The 19,923-nt window shown below is 42.1% G+C and overlaps 1 protein-coding gene across 1 annotated transcript; it reads right to left on the reverse strand.

Moving 5' to 3' along the window:
- Positions 1 to 7,834: 7,834 nt before the first annotated feature.
- Positions 7,835 to 18,991, reverse strand: LOC115102085 (uncharacterized). The gene is made up of 5 exons (XM_029621652.2): positions 18,442 to 18,991; positions 16,697 to 16,885; positions 9,705 to 9,852; positions 9,261 to 9,425; positions 7,835 to 9,167 (listed from the first exon to the last, which is right to left on the reverse strand). Exons 1-5 carry the CDS (start codon positions 18,527 to 18,529, stop codon positions 8,813 to 8,815), a joined length of 945 nt encoding a protein of 314 aa, XP_029477512.1. The 5' UTR covers positions 18,530 to 18,991; the 3' UTR covers positions 7,835 to 8,812.
- Positions 18,992 to 19,923: the final 932 nt, after the last annotated feature.

The following is a 19,923-nucleotide window of genomic DNA, read 5'->3' on the forward strand; positions in this document are numbered from 1 at the left end:
AAAAGGTAGGACAAAAATACGGAGGATACAGGTCAACAGAAGATGAACAGCAGAGGGGCTAATGATCTTGAACCGGGGGGGACAGGTCTCGGCTTCCGGGGGTGTAGCGGCGTGCCAGTGCCTCAGCCCTATGGCGACGTGTCAGTGTCTCAGACTTGACCTTCTTGGATACTGGTCGGTGCTGCAGAAGCGAAGTGGCCCGGGCCTTACTGAACCCCTCCCGGAGGTCCTGGTACTCTGTGGAGCTGGCGGAGAGGTCCGGGGCAATTTCCAAGCCCCCGGAAGATATCCCGGGGCAGGCAGAGCTGACTTCAGGCAATGAGTGTGGCAGGACGGGCTACAGCCCACGATGGCACCTGTAGCCCTGTCAATGGAGGGATTGTGTTACTGGAGCCAAGAGAATCCCAATACCACGGGGACCTGCGGAGACTCAACCTGCAGGAATTGGATAGCCTCGCTGTTGTTCCCCGACCCTCGTAGGCTGATGGGGGTGGTCTGGTGGGTGACCCGGCCTATAGAGCGCCCATCCAGCACTGGGGATGCCCAGCTCTGACACCAGGGTAATGTCCATGAGACTCACATCGGCCCCCGAGTCGATCAGTACCTGGAGAGACTTGGACTGGTCGCCCCACAGCATGGTGGCATAGAGAGGGGGGCGAGTAAGGAGACAATAACAATTATCTTTCAGACCCACCAGTGTACTCACTCCAACGAATGAGCTAGCTCTCTTGAAGGGACAAGTAGACACAAAATGACCGGCAGAACTGCAATACAGACAACTCTGGGTCTCAAGTCTGCGTACGCGTTCGGCTGGAGACAGCCCTGCCGAGCTGCATCGGCTCGGGAAGAGGTGAATCGGCAGTCTCCGGAGGTTCTTGGAGGGACTCGGGTAAACACAGATGCTTTGGGGGATGTAGACGCCAGGGACTTCTGGAGTTCATCAGCAGCAAGTTGGGATCCCCGAGTGAGTGACTGGGACCGCAATCGAACCTCTTGTCCCTCCTACATTCCCGTAGCCGACCATCGATCCGGATTGTTAAAGGGATGACTGAGTCGAGATGCATCGGTAGTTCTTGGGCTGCCAGCTCATCCTTTACCTGCTCTGATAATCCATGCAGGAACGTGTCGAACAGTGCTTCCGGGTGCCAGGTACCCTCCGCTGCTAGCGTGCGGAACTCCACCGCATAGTCTGCCACACTGAGGGTGTCCTGCCGAAGCTGGAGTAACTTCCGGGCAGCCTGTCTCAATGTTAACAGTGAAGTGGCGACTCCAGGATGCTGGCCTTCTAGGCAGAGTTCCTTTGTCTAGAGTTTATCTGTCCAGTGTCTGTGTTCTTTCTTAATCTTTTCTTTTTATTGGCCAGTCTCAGATATGGCTTTTTCTTTGCAACTCTGCCGAGAAGGCCAGTATCCCGGAGTCGCCTCTTCACTGTTGACGTTGAGACTGGTGTTTTGCGGGTACTATTTAATGAAGCTGCCAGTTGAGGACTTGTGAGTCGTCTGTTTTTCAAACTAGACACTCTAGTGTACTTGTCCTCTTGCTCAGTTGTGCACCGGGGCCTCCCACTCCTCTTTCTATTCTGGTTAGACCCAGTTTGCGCTGTTCTGTGAAGGGAGTAGTACACAGAGTTGTACGAGATCTTCAGTTTCTTGGCAATTTCTGGCATGGAATAGCCTTAATTTCTCTGAACAAGAATAGACTGATGAGTGTCAGAAGAAAGTCTTTGTTTCTGGCCATTTTGAGCCTGTAATCGAACCCACAAATGCTGATGCTCCAGATACTCAACTAGTCTAAAGATGGCCAGTTTTATTGCTTCTTTAATCAGAACAACAGTTTTCCTTGGATTAGCTAACACAACGTGCCATTGGAACACAGGAGTGATGTTCTCCGTAGATATTCTCTGCTTATGTAGATATTCCATCAAAATCTGCCTTTTCCAGCTACAATAGTTACTTACAACATAAAACATGTTTACACTTTATTTGTGATCAATTTGATGTTATTTTAACAGACAAAAACAAGGACATTTCTCAGTGACCCCAAACCTTTGAACGGTAGTGTACAGTTGAAGTCGGAAGTTTACATGCACTTAGGTTGGAGTCATTAAAACTAGTTTTTCAACCACTCCACAAATTTCTTGGAACCTAACTATAGTTTGGCAATCCACTTTATGCATGACACAAGTCATTTTTCCAACAATTGTTTACAGACAGATTATTTCACTTATAATTCACTGTATCACAATTCCAGTGGGTCAGAAGTTTGCATACACTAAGTTTATTGTGTCTTTAAACCGCTTGGAAAATTCCAGAAAATGATGTCATGGCTTTAGAAGCTTCTGATTGGCTAATTGACATAATTTGTGCCAATTTGAGGTGTACTTGTGAATGTATCTCAAGGCCTACCTTCAAACTCAGTGCCTCTTTGCTTGACATCATGGGGAAATCAAAAGAAATCAGCCTAGACCTCCACAAGTCTGGTTCATCCTTGGGAGCAATTTCCAAACGCCTGAAGGTACCACATCCATCTGTACAAACAATAGTACGCAAGTATAAACACCATGGGACCATGCAGCCGTCATACCGCTCAGGAAGGAGACGAGTTCTGTCTCCTAGAGATGAACAAACTTTGGTGCGAAAAGTGCTAATCAATCCCAGAACAACAGCAAAGGACCTTGTGAAGATGTTGGAGGAAACAAGCACAAAAGTATCTATATCCACAGTAAAACGAGTCCTATATCGACATAACCTGAAAGGCTGCTCAGCAAGGAAGAAGCCACTGCTACAAAACCGCCATAAAAAAGCCAGACTACGGGCTTGCAACTGCACATGGGGACAAAGATCATACTTTTTAGAGAAATGTCCTCTGGTCTGATGAAACAAAAATAAAGAAAATAGAACTGTTTGGCCATAATGACCATCATTATGTTTGGAGGAAAAAGGGGGACGCTTGCAGGCCGAAGAACACCATCCCAACCGTGAAGCACGGGGGTGGCAGCATCATGTTGTGGGGGTGCTTTGCTGCAGGAGGGACTGGTGCACATCACAAAATTGATGGCATCATGAGGTGGGAAAATCATGTGGATATATTGAAGCAACATCTCAAGACACCAGTCAAGAAGTTAAAGCTTGGTTGCAAATGGGTCTTCCAAATGGACAATGACCCCAAGCATACTTCCAAAGTTGTGGCAAAATGGCCAACAAAGTCAAGGTATTGGAGTGGCCATCACAAAGCACTGACCCCAATCCTATAGAAAATTTGTGAGCATAACTGAAAAAGCGTGTGCGAGCAAGGAGGCCTACAAACCTGACTCAGTTACACCAGCACTGTCAGGAGGAAGGGGTCAAAATTCACCCAACTTATTGTAGGAAGCTTGTGGAAGGCTACCCGAAATGTTTGATTCAAGTTAAACAATTTAAAGGCAATGCTACCCAATACTAATTGAGTGTATGTAAACTTCTGACACACTGGGACTGTGATGAAAGAAATAAAAACTGAAAGAAATCATTCTCTCTACTATTATTCTGACATTTCACATTCTTAAAATAAAGTGGTGATCCTAGCTGACCTAAGACAGGGAATTTTTACTAGCATTAAATGTCAGGAATTGTGAAAAACTGAGTTGAAATGTATTTGGCTAAGGTGTATGTAAACTGTATAGTGTGTTTGTTATTGTTTGTTTTGTCTATATGGAAAATGTTAAATAATAACATGAATATATCTATAACATGAGTATATATATAAAATATATATAAATTGAACAAAAATTTAAATGCAACATGCAACAATTTCAATGATTTTACTGAGTTACAGTTCATATAAGGAAATCAGTCAATTGACATAAATTGAATCTATTGATTTCACATGACTGGGAATACAGATATGCATATTGTGATCACAGATACCTTAACAAATAAGGTAGGGGCGTGGATCAGAAAACCAATCGGCATCTGGTGTGGCCATCATTTGCCGCATGCAGTGTGACACATCCCCTTGCGTAGAGTTGATCAGGCTGTTGATTGTGGCCTGTGGAAAGTTGTCTACTCCTCTTCAATGGCTGTGCGGAGTTGCTGGATATTGGTGGGACCTGGAACACGCTGGTCACCCTAAAGTCTTGCTGCCGTGCATGTTTGCTACTATCAGTGTTGACCTTGCCTATAGTAAACTCAGCAAAAAAAGAAACGTCCCTTTTTCAGGACCCTGTCTTTCAAAGATAATTAGTAAAAATCCAAATAACTTCACAGATCTTCTTTGTAAAGGGTTTAAACACGGTGTCCCATGCTTGTTCAATGAACCATAAACAGTTGATGAACATGCACCTGTGGAACAGTCGTTAAGACACTAACAGCTTACAGACGGTACGAAATAAGGTCGCAGTTCTGAAAACTTAGGACACTAAACAGGCCTTTCTACTGACTCTGAAAAACATCAAAAGAAAGATGCCCAGGGTCCCTGCTCTTCTGCGTGAACATGCCTTAGGCATGCTGCAAGGAGGCATGAGGACTGCAGATGTGGCCAGGGCAATAAATTGCAATGTCCGTACTGTGAGACGCCTAAGACAGTGCTACAGGGAGACAGGACGGACGGACAGCTGATCGTCCTCGCAGTGGCAGACCACGTGTAACAACACCTGTACAGGATCGGTACCTCCGAACATCACACCTGCGGGACAGGTACAGGATGGTAACAACAACTGCCCGAGTTACACCAGGGATGCACATTCCCTGCATCAGTGCTCAGACTGTCCACAATAGGCTGAAAGAGGCTGGACTGAGGGCCTGTAGGCCTGTTGTAAGGCAGGTCCTCACCAGACATCACCGGCAACAACGTCGCCTATGGGCACAAACCCACCGTCGCTGGACCAGACAGGACTGGAAAAAAGTGCTCTTCACTGACAAGTCGTGGTTTTGTTTCACCAGGGGTTATGGTTGGATTCCCCGCTGATCCTCAACACTGGGGCCCCACAAGGGTGCGTTCTGAGCCCTCTCCTGTACTCCCTGTTCACCCACGACTGTGTGGCCACGCACGCCTCCAACTCAATCATCAAGTTTGCGGACGACACAACAGTGGTAGGCTTGATTACCAACAACGACGAGACGGCCTACAGGGAGGAGGTGAGGGCCCTCGGAGTGTGGTGTCAGGAAAATAACCTCACACTCAACGTCAACAAAACTAAGGAGATGATTGTGGACTTCAGGAAACAGCAGAGGGAACACCCCCCTATCCACATCGATGGAACAGTAGTGGAGAGGGTAGTAAGTTTTAAGTTCCTCGGCGTACACATCACAGACAAACTGAAATGGTCCACCCACACAGACAGCATTGTGAACCTCAGGAGACTGAAGAAATTCGGCTTGTCACCAAAAGCACTCACAAACTTCTACAGATGCACAAACGAGAGCATCCTGTCGGGCTGTAGAGAGACTGAAAAACAGCTTCTATCTCAAGGCCATCAGACTGTTAAACAGCCACCACTAACATTGAGTGGCTGCTGCCAACACACTGACTCAACTCCAGCCACTTTAATAATGGGAATTGATGGGAAATGATGTAAAATATATCACTAGCCACTTTAAACAATGCTACCTAATATAATGTTTACATACCCTACATTATTCATCTCATATGTATACGTATATACTGTACTCTATATCATCTACTGCATCCTTATGTAATACATGTATCAGAAGCCACTTTAACTATGCCACTTTGTTTACATGCTCATCTCATATGTATATACTGCACTCAATACCATCTACTGTATCTTGCCTATGCAGCTCTGTACCATCACTCATTCATATATCTTTATGTACATATTCTTTATCCCCTTACACTTGTGTCTATAAGGTAGTAGTTTTGGAATTGTTAGCTAGATTACTTGTTGGTTATTACTGCATTGTCGGAACTAGAAGCACAAGCATTTCGCTACACTCGCATTAACATCTGCTAACCATGTGTATGTGACAAATAAAATTTGATTTGATTCGCGTTTATTGTTGAAGGAATGAGCATTACACCGAGGCCTGTACTCTAGAGAGGGATCGATTTGGAGGTGGAGGGCCCGTCATGGTCTGGGGCGGTGTGTCACAGCATCATCGGCCTGAGCTTGTTGTCATTGCAGGCAATCTCAACGCTGTGCGTTACAAGGAAGACATCTTCCTCCCACATGTGGTACCCTTCCTGCAGGCTCATCCTGACATGATCCTCCAGCATGACAATACCACCAGCCATACTGCCCGTTCTGTGCGTGATTTCCTGCAAGAAAGGAATGTCAGTGTTCTGCCATGGCCAGCGATGAGCCCGGATCTCAATCCCATTGAGCACGTCTGGGACCTGTTGGATCAGAGGGTGAGGGCTAGGGCCATTTCCCCCAGAAATGTTTGGGAACTTGCAGGTTCCTTCGTGGAAGAGTGGGGTAACATCTCACAGCAAGAACTGGCAAATCTGTTGCAGTCCACGAGGAGGAGATGCATTGCAGGCAGTACTTAATGCAGCTGGTGGCCACACTAGATACTGTCTGTTAATTTTGATTTTGACCCCCCCTTTGTTCAGCGACACATTATTCCATTTCTGTTAGTCACATGTCTGTGGAACTTGTTCAGATTATGTCTTAGTTGTTGAATCTTGTTATTTTCATACAAATATTCACACATTTTAAGTTTGCTGAAAATTAATGTTGACAGTGAGAGGACGTTTATTTTTTTGCTGAGTTCATATATATCTTATTTTTGTCTTTTTTCAGGAGCTAACATGGAGTATGAGTTTTTCCAGTTTATTAATGCCAGATTCCTCCTTATAAAAGGAAATTGAATTGATAAAACTTTGAAGCTGAAGAAAACAGGAACATTTTGTCTGGTAAACTATATTATTGTTGCAATTGCAGGAAAGATTAAGGGAACCATCATAAAACAAATCATTCAATGTAGTAATTCCAGATTTGTACCAATTCTTAAAACCACTGTCTGTATATGATGAGGAAAGAAGGGATTGTTAACAATCGGAGCGCAGAATTAGTATCTACATGTCAAATGACAAGCTGCTTTTGCAGTATTCCAATTATTTCATGGTGTTCGTGACAATGAAATTCTCCTTTATGCTGTTTTTAATGGCACCCATGTTAGTATAGTATTGAGTCTTGAATCCCTCAAAAATACCAAGCTTGTCTCATAGACTAGAGGTAACATAGTAAACGAAAATCCGGAACACTTAAATGACTATGTTATGTTTGGTATGTGAAGGGTGGATGGGTGGGCATATAATGAAAAAGTCTATATAACGCAAATGTCTAGCAATCAAAAGGTTGTGTGTTTAAAACTCATCATGGACAACTTTAGCATTTTAGCTAATTATCAACTTTGCAACTACTTACAACTTTTTAGCTACTTTGCAACTACTTAGCATGTGTTAGCTAACCCTTCCCCTGACTTTTAATATAACTCCTAACCCTAATCTTAATCCTAACCCCTAGCCTAGATAACGTTGCCACCTAGGTAACGTTAGCCACAACAAATTGGAATTCATAACATATACGTATTGCAAATTTGTAACATATCATACAAATTTCAATCCAAAATGGATGATGGATATCCACAAATTAATACATTCCATACTAAATGTAACATATCATATCAGATTTTTGTTTACTATGTTACATCTACCCCTGAGTCCAGGTTGAAAATACAGTCTTTTCAATAATTGGTTATTTTATTAATGGCAAACCACTCATCCTAACTCGGTGGTGGCTGACATCAAATGTAGGCTACTATTTAGGTCGGATTCTATTTCTTTGGCAAAACTCCCTTACAATCGTATTCCTAACTGATGACAGCACAAGTTCAAGAATGTAGAATTTATTAAATGATTCATTTTCAATCCATCTGCAGTGGGACTTGCATAATGTACCATCAATGTCAGTATCAGTTGGGTATAGGAATATAAAAAAGCTTCAGAAAATTCCCTTTTCATTCCAATAGTACAGAATAACATTTAACAGTTATTTGTACCATCACATACTATACACAACAGGATTGGGAATTGTAGCCCTACACATGCTATCCCTGGATCCAACAAAGCAGTAGCATCAAACCTAAAAATGCAGAATACTGTACAACGTTTTAAGGATTCTTTCCAGAAGCAGCATTACTAGATTTCATAACTCAGAGATACAGGATATTTCCGAACTGAACATGTTTACTAGTGAAATCAATCAGTAACACAATAAGTGATTCCTATGGAATAATGAATGTCCTCACCAACTCTCGGCTTCTGGCAGTGTCCAGAGGGATAGGGTCTGCGTTTAAGGCACATGTCTGATGCAACCTAAAAATGCTGCTTTGTCACTTAATGGTCTACCGCTACTGGCGTGCTGGTTTGAATCCCCGAGCCGACAAGGTAAAAATATGTCATTCTGCCCTTGAGCAAGGCAATTCGTCCTAATTGCTCCAGGGTTGCTGTCAATAATGGCCGATCGCCTGGCTGTGACCCCACTCTCCGAGGGTGTCTCAGGGGGAGTGGGATATGGTGACCCTGGCTGTGACCCCACTCTCCGAGGGTGTCTCAGGGGGAGTGGGATATGCAAAAAATACATTTCCATTTCACACCTCACACTTGTACAGGTTACCCACTTGTACATACAGTAAAACAGGACTATATGAGCGCCCCCTAATTATTCAGTCATTGGTGCCTGGTTGATAATGACATAGGCGTGGTCCCCATTGAGGTGGTCCTCTCCCTTTTGGATCCAGTTTCTTGATTGATGTTCAGTTTATCCATGCCCATGTGATCTATGTCCAGTCACTTCCTGGTTGTGACCTCACACGGATATGACCCGTATGGGGCGCTCCTGGGCACTCCACTCCTCCAGAAGTGGAGTGTTCACGACGGACACACTGCCCTCCTGTCCTACATACAGTCTGGCCAAGCCTGAGCCAGGGGGTACCTCTGGGTTCCGGTACCCCACGGTCCGAGTTGAACCTGGATACTGGGGTGGGATGGGGTTTTGAAGTAGGCCTGGATTGTTTGGTTGACCTGGGTTGCGGTACAGGTCTGAGTTGTGCAGAAGAATGGGCTGGTCGTAGCCTCTGCAGGGGAGAGGAGCTGAGTTGAGAGCTGGGCCGAAGGTGGAGGCTGGGCCTGGACCAGTCAGAGCATAGGGGTACTGATGGCACCTGTGGAGAGGACAGAGACAGCGACATTGAGCTTCTCAAGGCAAACTCACAGACACAAACATACAGAAGACACACACACACACACACACACACCAGCTGGGTCTCCTTGGGTCACACATTGAAGGGTCCTGGTGGTCCCATTGTCGCAGTGTCTTCTCCTGGGTGTTGTTATTGTTGTTTCTGCCCTTGTGGTCATAGTGAGAGGCCCTGTTCTCCTCCTGCTCCGCTCGCTCTGGCTGGTGCCACAGATCCGTCTCCCTGGCAATGCAAAAAAGCTGTTGTACATCTCAATATCCGTATGAATCCCTATAGTGCAGTACTCAACCACATGGGATAATTTATGGCTCTACATCTTTTATCGCACCTCCTGACATCTTACACGCTTTGTCTCACCTTTCCTGCCTCCTCTTTTCCTCTCCTCTCATCGCGTCTTTCCCTTACCTCTTCTCCTTTCACCTCTTCTGACTCTTCTTCCCATCTCCCCCCCTATAATGTATACTTCTCTCCTCCCTCTCTCCTCTTTCCTCCTCCTCTCACCTCTCCTCCTTTTTCCTTTCCTCCTCCTTGACACAGTCGAGCAGACAGCAGGTGATGAAGGCCATGGACATGAGCAGGATGATGGCACAGCTAATGACAGAGGACACCACTGCCACACTGAACCCAAAGTCATCCGACATGGACAACGCTGGGAGAGGGAGGGAAAAAACATTTTAAAAATCAATCAATCTATTTAGGAAATCTGCCTACAGAAAGTGATGGCTATATCATATATTTCAATGCCCTTTTCACTGTATTACATTCAGCTAGAATAGACAAGTGGTCTTTCTGTTCTTTAAATGTTCCCAGAATGTTTCATTAGGTTGTGGGAACAGTCTGGTGGGAACATCTTTTACTGATTTAAAGGTCCAATACAGACATTTTTATCTCAATTTAAAATCCTTTCTGGGTAACAATAAAGTACCTTTTACTGTGATTGTTTTCAATTAAAATGGTTTTAAAAAAACAGCTAAATCATTACAGTGTTACAAGTACACGGCATATGAAGAGAATGGGAACATTTTAATAATTCAGAAATAGTTCTATAATTAGACTGAAATCCCCCACAATAACACAGATATCCCCTGGTGGTGCAGAAAGTTAATGATCTGGCTGCAAAGCTAAAGATTGTAGGTTCAATCCCACATGTTCTTTAATCATGTTGCTTTTGAAAACAGCTGTGAAATACGATCTACTAATGTTTTTTGTTTGTCCATATTTACAGTGCCTTCGGGAAGCATCAGACCCCTTGACTTTTTCCACATTTCGTTAATTTACAGCCTTGTTCTAAAATGGATTAAAATAGTATTTTTTTTAGTATATTTTTCTACACACAGTAACCCATAAAGACAAACCGAAAACAGGTTTTTAGAAATGAGCTTCGAAATTAAGCTCAGGTGCATCCTGTTTCCATTGATCATCCTTGAGATGTTTCTACAACTTGATTGGAGTCCATCTGTGGTAAATTCAATTGATTGAACATGATTTGGAAAGGCTCACACCTGTCTATATAAGGTCCCACAGTTGACAGTGCATGTCAGAGCAAAAACCAAGCCAATGATGTTGAAGGAGTTCTCCGTAAAGCTCCGAGACAGGTACAGATCTGGGGAAGGGTACCAAAAAAATGTCTGCAGCATTGAAAGTCCCCAAGAACACAGTGGCACCCCAAGACAAAAGGGGTCTGAATACTTTCCGAAGCACTGAATAAATCCAGTCTGAAATACAGAACTTAAACTAACTGTAAAAAATAAAACATTTTGTAAAAATGTACTGTCCAGTTGTGCTGACACTCAATATAATGCATGCGATATAATTCCTACTTTAAGACGATTTGAAAAGACGATCTGAAAATTCCTACTTTCATCTGAAAAGCAAAAGTGATCCTCATCACTCATAGCCTTGTAAATATGGGCATATAAAGAGTATGGGTGAAGTGATGGTGTAACGGATCTCGTCCTCCTCTTTTGAAGAGGAGTAGCGAGAAGGATCGGAGGACCAAAACGCAGCGTGGTAAGTGTTCATGATGTAATATTTAATAAATCAAACTGAACACTGAACTACAAAAACAATAAAGTGAACGAACGAAAACCGAAACAGTCCTGTCTGGCGACATACACAAAGACAGAAAATAATCACCCACGAAACACAGGTGGAAAAAGGCTACCTAAGTATGATTCTCAATCAGAGACAACTAACGACACCTGCATATGATTGAGAACCATACTAGGCCGAACACAGAAACCAACATAGAAAAACAAACATAGACTGCCCACCCCAACTCACAACTTGACCATACTAAAACAAAGACAAAACAAAGGAACTAAGGTCAGAACGAGACAGATGGTGAATAACCCAGTGGCCAGTATTCCCCTGGGTTAGCTATGTCTAAGAAGGTTAAAAAGGAAGCATGGAATTCCTGATTGCCAAACGGCTATATACTGAAAAAAATAAGAAATAAAAGAGCTTCACTGGTGGAGCAGAAGATAAATTGAAACCCCACGAGGGCTGACTGTAAACACATTGAAAACATAGATGCTTCTATTTGTATTAGTACATGCTGTTTAAGTGTCCTCTGAATGAAATAATGTGCAGATTGTAAACATGTGAATTTTGAAAAATATGTCTATGATGAAATGCTGTTCAAATGTGTGTCACTATATCGGCAACAACACAGTCCTCAATGTGAATTGCCATTAAATCTGGAGAGGAAAATAATTGGGATGTATTCCAAGGAGCTCCCCATCCCGGATACGGGATCGTGACTACGGCTCAAGCTCATTAGCATTACGCACAATGCGAAAAAATATTCCTAAAAATATTTAACCTCCACACATTAACAAGTCCAATAGCTCAAATGAAAGATAAACATCTTGTTAATCTACCCAGCAAGTCAGATTTCTAAAATGTTTTACGGCGAAAACATAGCACATATTTATATTAGATCACCACCGAAACAAAAGGCAAGCGGTGGCCATTTTGTCCCAGAAACAATAAAATTTAAAAGTAGGATTAAAAAATAAATAATTCACTAACCTTTTGAAAATCTTCATCAGATGACAGTAATATTACATGTTACACAGTACATTTAATTTTTTTTCAATAATATGCCATTTATATCCATAAATCTCGGTTGACGACATTTAAAAAAAAAAACATGCTACTCAAATGTCCGGAGAAATGATGCTAGCTCCGACAGATAACGTCAGATAACAAGCAATAAACATGACTAAATATACATGTTCTACATATATTTACAAAGATACACTTCTTCTTAACCTGTTGCTTCTACTCGGGACGCTTGCGTCCCAACTAGAGCTCTGGAAATGCAAATGCGCTACGCTAAATGCTAATAGTATTAGTTAAAACTCAAAAGTTCATTAAAATACACATGCAGGGTATCGAATTAAAGCTACACTCGTTGTGAATCCAGGCAACAAGTCAGATTTTTAAAATGCTTTTCGGCGAAAGCATGAGAAGCTATTATCTGATAGCATGCAACACCCCAAAAGACCCACAGGGGACGTAAACAAAATAATTAGCATTTCGGCGTTACACAAACCGCACAATAAAATAGAAAACATTCATTACCTTTCACCATCTTCTTTGTTGGCACTCCTAGATGTCCCATAAACACTATTTGGGTCTTTATTTCGATTAAATCGGTCCATATAAAGCCTAGATATCGTTATATGTAGACTGTGTGATAAACAAAAAAAACATTGTTTCAAAACGTAACGTCATTTTTTAAAATTCAAAAAGTCGACGATAAACTTTCACAAAACACTTCGAAATACGTTTGTAATGCAACTTTAGGTATTAGTAAACGTTAATAAGCGATAAAATTCATCAGGAGGCGATGTAAAGATCATTACCTGTCCGTCTGGAAAAATGTCCGGCTAGAAACTCAACGAAAATATCCGGTCCTAGACCGGAGGAGATACGGTGTCCTGTATGTGTTTGACCAAGAAAAAACTCGAAGGGAAATGACAAGACTCTAGACACCGTGTGGAAGCTGTAGGTACTGCAACCTCAGTCAATTAATTGTGGTTCACGTTTATCAATGGGTTCAAGTAGCGCATGGATATATTTTCCCATTTTCAGTGATCAGTTTTTCCTGTGCTTTTCGATGTAAATGCCGTTCTGGTAAAGCCACAGCAGTGATTTAACCAGTTTTTAAACGTCTGAGTGTTTTCTATCCACACAGACTAAGCAAATGCATATACTATATTCCTGGCATGAGTAGCAGGGCGCTGAAATGTTGCGCGATTTTTAACAATGTTCAAAAAAGTAGAGGGTCGACTTAAGAGGTTAATGCAACCGCTGTATTACATTTATTTTTAACGTTACAGACATCGTTCACTGGGCTATACTATGAGTCGGCGCTCAGATATTAGCATATGTCTCCTCTACGTTTGGAGTCCACAGAAACCCAAAATAACCACATAAATATTCCCTTACCTTTGATGTTCTTCCATCAGAAGACGTAGAAGGAGTCATACTTACCCAATAAATTGTTTGGTTTCACGTTGTGTGTCCCTGTATTAGCATATGCTAACAGCTTCAGCTGAAATGCATCAAAAATGACTTCTGGTCCAGCACTCTTGCGTATTAAAACTTCCAATTTACATATTATATGTCGATTAAACTGGTCAAACGATGTGTAAAATCGAGCTTTATGATGTTTTTAGCATGTAGAACAAAGGACAGCGCTAACAGACAAACCGGCTTCAAATGCTTGATCTTGGAAAAGGAACGTACTCCAAATCGGCCGCGCAATAGAGTGCATGTATTTCAGAGGGACACGAGCAATTTCGCCCGCCAAACGTGCAGGGCTCGTGGGATTCTCACAATGAGCGCGCCATTTGAAAGCAGGCATCGCGCTGAACAGATAGAGACTGTTCCTGGATCCGTAGCTGCCTGGGAAGGGTGGGGGCGATGACGTCAAAGTTGACCCAACTTTTCTGTTGTTCACAGAGTGTTTGGGAGAATGGCTGCCCTGAGAGTTCTGCTTTACATACAGACATAATTTAAACGGTTTTAAAAACTTTAGAGTGTTTTCTATTCAATAATAATTTTTATATGCATATTTTAGCAATTTTGGGAAAAAATATTTTCAGTTTACTATGGGCACGCACTTTCTCCAACGGGGGCAGTATAGAGCCCTAGGCTTAAGCTTTAAGGAGCTACAAATTTTAATGTTGTGGTAACATTAGGTAAAACCTAAATATAACATTTTCTAAATATTCTTGAAATGTTCTGAGGACCTACAAGACAAGGTAAAATGTATATTGTGTGAACGTCAATGGAATATTATGTTAAACCTAAAACAAATATGCTATGAACGTTGTAAAAATGAACTTATTTCATTCTAACAACATTAAGGGAATATCCTGTGTAACCTAATTTAAACATTGCATGAATGTCATCACAACTAAGCATATTTTGTGTTTTGGGAACTTTTCTCTTATACCATACCCACACTGTTCCCACAACCTAATTAAATGTTCTGGGAACCTTTAAAGAACTCAGAAAGGCTATTCTGCCAACATTCTTGCAACATCAAAGGAATGTTTTGTGCTCCCTGATACAAACATGATCTAAATGTCAGCACATCTGGACAGTTGTAGTGTTTTGTGCTCCCTGATACAAACATGATCGAAATGTCAGCACATCTGGACAGTTGTAGTGTTTTGGGAACGTGCCTCTTGACATTTCCCCACACCGATCCCACAACCTAACGAACTGGATAGTTTTTGTGTTTTGGGAAGATATCTCTCACCAGACGGTTCCCACAACCTAATGTTACATTGTGGGAACCTTTAAAGAACAGACAAAATATTGTTTTTGTAAAATCAGATGAATGTTTTTTGCATCCTAAAATAAACATTGTAGAATGATCTGCAGAACTGGACAGTTTTTGTGTTTTAGGAACATATATTTTATGATGTCCCCACAATGTTCCCACTAGACTGTTCCCACAACCTTATGAAACATTCTGGGAACCTTTAAATAACCTTCAAAGAACACATGTGTTCTAGGAATGGTCTTGCAACATCATGTGAATGTTTTAATCAAACATTCTATAATCATCAACACGATTGGACAGTTTTTGTGTTATGAATGTTCTTGGAACTTTCACTGAACCAATTATGGTTTGCTGGGGATCTCCAATATATTCCTCTACATTCCTTTTCTTCAGAATAATGAAGAGACTGACAAGCAGGCAGACACAGCTCTGGGGGAGTTTGCAATCCCTGCACTTTTTCCACTCAATGCATTCTGAATCTTTTAATTTACTCCACACACACAGAGAGACACACACTGTCCTAAGAGGACAACTTTCATTTTCACAGTAGAGTTGAGCCTGGCTCATCCATAATGTATGACTGAAGTGACGGCTGTCTCCACATGCTCTCAGCCATTGATTGGCCAGAGTCAGGCAGACAGGGTGAGAGGGACAAACCTGACAGTCTCCCATTTGGCTTTCTGGTCCTCATCAGATACAAATATGCTTTACATAAGAGGATTAGAAATATGAAAATAATGTCTAGGAATATTTCAAGAACAAACTTAACAGGCACTGTACTGATGCTGTTTCCTTTGATTGCTGTCTTTTTAAAAGATTTGGATTAAATCAAATCAAACTATATTGACAACCAAATTGACAACCAAATACAATGTAATATCACAAAATGATCTTACATTTGAAATCAACCGGAGCTTGAAACCCTATGCCTATTGTATTGTCTATTTTTAGTTGAATTCTAGGTTGAATTGAAACTATAGCTGTTGATGACATTGTAAATGCTATATAGGGCTAAAAGGCATCATTGATGATCTATGAGTGATAAAGGATGGCCACATTTCATTTGCTCCGTTAAACTACTTACTTCGATAGCAACAATGAAGCTACACTGAGTGTACAAAACATGAAGTACACCTTCCTAATATCCTTCTTTAACCTGTCTCCTCTCCTTCATCTACACTGATTAAAGTGGATTTAACAAGTGGCATCAATAAGGGGATCATAGCTTTCACCTGGATTCACCTGATCAGTCTATGTCATAGAAAACTGGTCATTCTCATGATGGCACATTGGTAATAGTCAGTGAGAAATATCATAGCTGGCTGGGCTTGGTTAAAACCCTGGATGGGAGACCAAATGGTAGCTATAGATAGATATATTCTCCAGTAGTAGGTTCTGCCCAGCATGTTTTTTTCTTCTGATATTGGATATCTTTCTGAAGATCTGAAGTTGTTTTAAAGGTACAAATTCAACATATTTTATAGAAGATCTGTCTACGTTGAAATTTGGTTACCATGATGACATAATCCTGTGGTAGAAGTTTCACCCTAATAACAACAGTTGATTACTTTTTACAAATCCAATGTATTTTCAAAGTAGATTCCACTTCACAATACATTAACAAATGATGTTGATCCAGCCAGTTTGTGCCCAGTGGGTAGGTATCCTCTCAGCCTTAGATACATACGTTTACACCAGGGAGAACCTCCTGACCACTGGGTGCTGTTGCTGCCCCAGACGCAGGACACCTCACTGCCTCCAACCAGATGGTGTCTGGACGGGCACTGCAAGGTGATCACCGTTCCCACGTTGGTGCCATTCCCCTGGATAATCCTCTGGGTCCCCAGCGCAGGCAGGGGCATTGGGGTACACTGGCCTGGAGGGGGAGAACGGAGATGGTCACCATAGTATATCCAGCCATATGTAAGCAGAAGAGAACACTACTTTACAGAACACTACAGTGCAGAACATGACACTACAGAACACTCTGCATAGAAGCCCTGTAGGGGGCTGCCCAGCATTGTGACAACAACAAAAACACCCCATCTGCAACCCTGCACTTTGCTCTATCTAATGATGATTGTCTCAAAGCAGGAAAGATGATACATGATTAAACAAAAGGCCTGATAGCTTGTCGGAAACTCAGGACCCATCTGGAGCCATGTTAAACAGCTGGTTATCAGGCTCTGTTTTACACACTGAAATATGACTATTCACAGAATGATAGTACATTCTCTGTTTACATTATCACCTTAGGTATAATGGAAATGTCATTGAGGAAAATTGTCTGTGAAATCATGTAGCCTAGGCCTATTACGATTGAGGACAAATTGATGTAGTGTCTCTTTGCCACCACAAGAGGTCCTACATGTTGGAGAAATCATGTCTGAACTCTTCAACGGTATCTGAAAGAGGGACCGAGTTAATTTAGATAAAGTTTGAAATAGCGTTAGTAAATCTAAAACGTCTGAGTATTCCTTTGAATGAATGCTAGTGAGAGACAGAGAGAGAGAGAGAGAGAGAGAGAGAGAGATCGAGAGAGACCGAGAGAGAGTCAGCAAGCAAGAGAGTTATATTGCTGACTGAGTATTGGGTGTTAGGCAAATTCATAAACCATCATTTATGATAGACAGCGCTGTGTGTGTATGTGTGCGCGCGTGTGGGTGGGTGTATACGTGTGTGTGCGCGAGCGTGGGTGTGTGCATGCCTGTGGGTGTGTTAGCGTGTGTGTGTAATTGTGTATGTGTTCAAAAGAGTAGACTGTACATCTGATATCTCAGTACAGCCGCAGTGTTAGTTGATGTGAAACTAAGTATCCTGCCATTCTGAAAGCCACCTGCAGCTTCTCAGACCATGTGATCTATAGGAACACACTCTCACTTCCTCTTTAGATTGTTTCACCCTTTTACACAACGCAGACTCGGAATAGACAATAGACTATTCTCTTGGTGTATTGTGTTTTTTGTTGCTAGGTATTACTGCACTGTTCGAGCTAGAAACACAAGCATTTCGCTGAACCTGGGAAAACATCTGTAAATCTGTGTAGCGACTAATAACCTTTGATTTGATTTGAAGCCATAGCCTATGGCTTTCATTCTTTGTTGTCATATGATACTTTGTAGGCCTAAACAAATTATGCGTAGCTTTTAGAAAGTAATGTAGTTATGCTGCTTTGTAAATAATTGATCATTACAGACACAGTACATCATATACATTAGTTTATATATGTGTGTGTGTCATGGAATGCATTTTCTCCTAAAACATGACATGTTGGCAGATCCACTCTGATGGTGTACGCACACAGTTTGCAGCTATAAATGGTTCATAACAAATGCATTTAACAAATTCATAATGACTCCAATAAAGCTCTAATTTCAGCCACTGCACGAATGACATGACACCTATGCCCATCTTGAATAGAATCTCACTTACCTGTATAATTACGGCCGCCACGGTTTCCGTTTTCGGTTGAATAAATATTTCTGGAAACATCAACCACCGAAGCTGTAACCGTTGACATGTCGGATGTAGATCTACCCAACCCTCGACAACCCCTGCAGGACGCGCGTAAAAACGAAAAGGTAGAAACGAAAAGGAGGCCCACAGGATGATGCTCCAGTAGCCTAGAGCTGGAGAATTGCGGTGACTGTGCTGGATTGTGTTCGCGCTCCGTCTCACCGGCTGTAGGTGCTCAAGCGTTAGCTTCTCTCTTTTCAGGGCGCATACTGTAGTTCTCTGGCCACCAACCCAGGAGTGTGTGTTGTTTGGTCTATCGGCACGGCTTGTCTCGCTGCGCTCTGACAATGCACTGACTGTGCCGAGCTAAAATCCGACCTTCTTCTGTGAGAAATTCTGCAATACTATTCGGTGTGTTTGTCAGAATGTCACTACCTTCACTTGGTTCACTCGATGTCACGGTTAGAGGCGTGTTGTCCGGGAAAGTTTCAGTTCTCAAATCAGTCTGAAGTCCGATATGTGTTTGTGGCCTCAGCATTATACTGATTGCAGATCAGCTCATGAGTAACGGGGAGGTGAAGAGTGGAAATATTTGAAATATCAATGTATCATAAGGGACCAACTTTTTTTTTTTAAATATCCATGTCTCTCATACAGTTTGTTGATTACACATTATCTACGGAAGCTCTCGTGGGCAGCAAGTATGAGACGGCGCAGAGAAGCGGTATTTGGACATGCATCGGCGAGAGACGTGCTTTGATAATGTAACATATATATTACAGAATGAAATGAGGAATTTTCATGCGAGAGGGAGACAGACAGGAGTCAGGGTTTTTGGTTTCACGGGATTGAGACTGGATAGGAAAATAGCCTAGACTGAGAAGATGTATTCCCCAAGTACATTTACACATGCTCAGTTTTACTTGGTGGTATGGTGTTGCTAGTTAAATACATTTGAGACATACAGAGAACTGAGTTTAAACACGTTTACATACATTATTTCTGAATTGTTAACAGACTTCATATCTGTGACAGAGATGCCTATGTATTGAATTGTGTATAGGCCTGTCAAACACACACAAATAGCAACACGCATTTAAAAAAAATGTTTATTAAACAGCATTCGTGTCTCGTGTGCAGTCCGTTAATGTGAATTGTGTTTTGAATTGATGGCAACTTTGTGTGAAGTAAATACCCGCCTCCACGCAGCAACCTGTTTGGACAGTGTGTTATTTACATTTGGGTCATCTGCTGCTGTGCATGTTGTGGATTCTGTCGATTTGCATTAGTGCGACATTCAGGATTTAAAATAAAATGCATTTCGCAGGTCTTGAGAAAGAGAGATTTGGGGGTGGGGGTAGATTAATCTGAGTTTATAATCAAAGTCAGTGAAATCTGAGATTCCCTAAAAGCAGGCCACTTCGATACAGCTATGACTGGAAGTGATTTTTTCAAAGC

This window comes from Oncorhynchus nerka, linkage group LG20 (genome assembly GCF_034236695.1).
Source record: "Oncorhynchus nerka isolate Pitt River linkage group LG20, Oner_Uvic_2.0, whole genome shotgun sequence".
NCBI lineage: Eukaryota > Metazoa > Chordata > Actinopteri > Salmoniformes > Salmonidae > Oncorhynchus > Oncorhynchus nerka.

Bases quoted from the DNA above. Each gene is read 5' to 3' on its own strand.
- LOC115102085 (XM_029621652.2), bottom strand. From the start codon at position 18,529: ATGTCAACGGTTACAGCTTCGGTGGTTGATGTTTCCAGAAATATTTAT. The intron at 9,853-16,696 runs GTATGTATCTAA...TCCCTCTCCCAG, and splicing joins AGGTTCTCCCTGGTGTAAAC to CGTTGTCCATGTCGGATGAC. The intron at 9,426-9,704 runs GTGAGAGGAGGA...TTGCATTGCCAG, and splicing joins GAAAGGAAAAAGGAGGAGAG to GGAGACGGATCTGTGGCACC.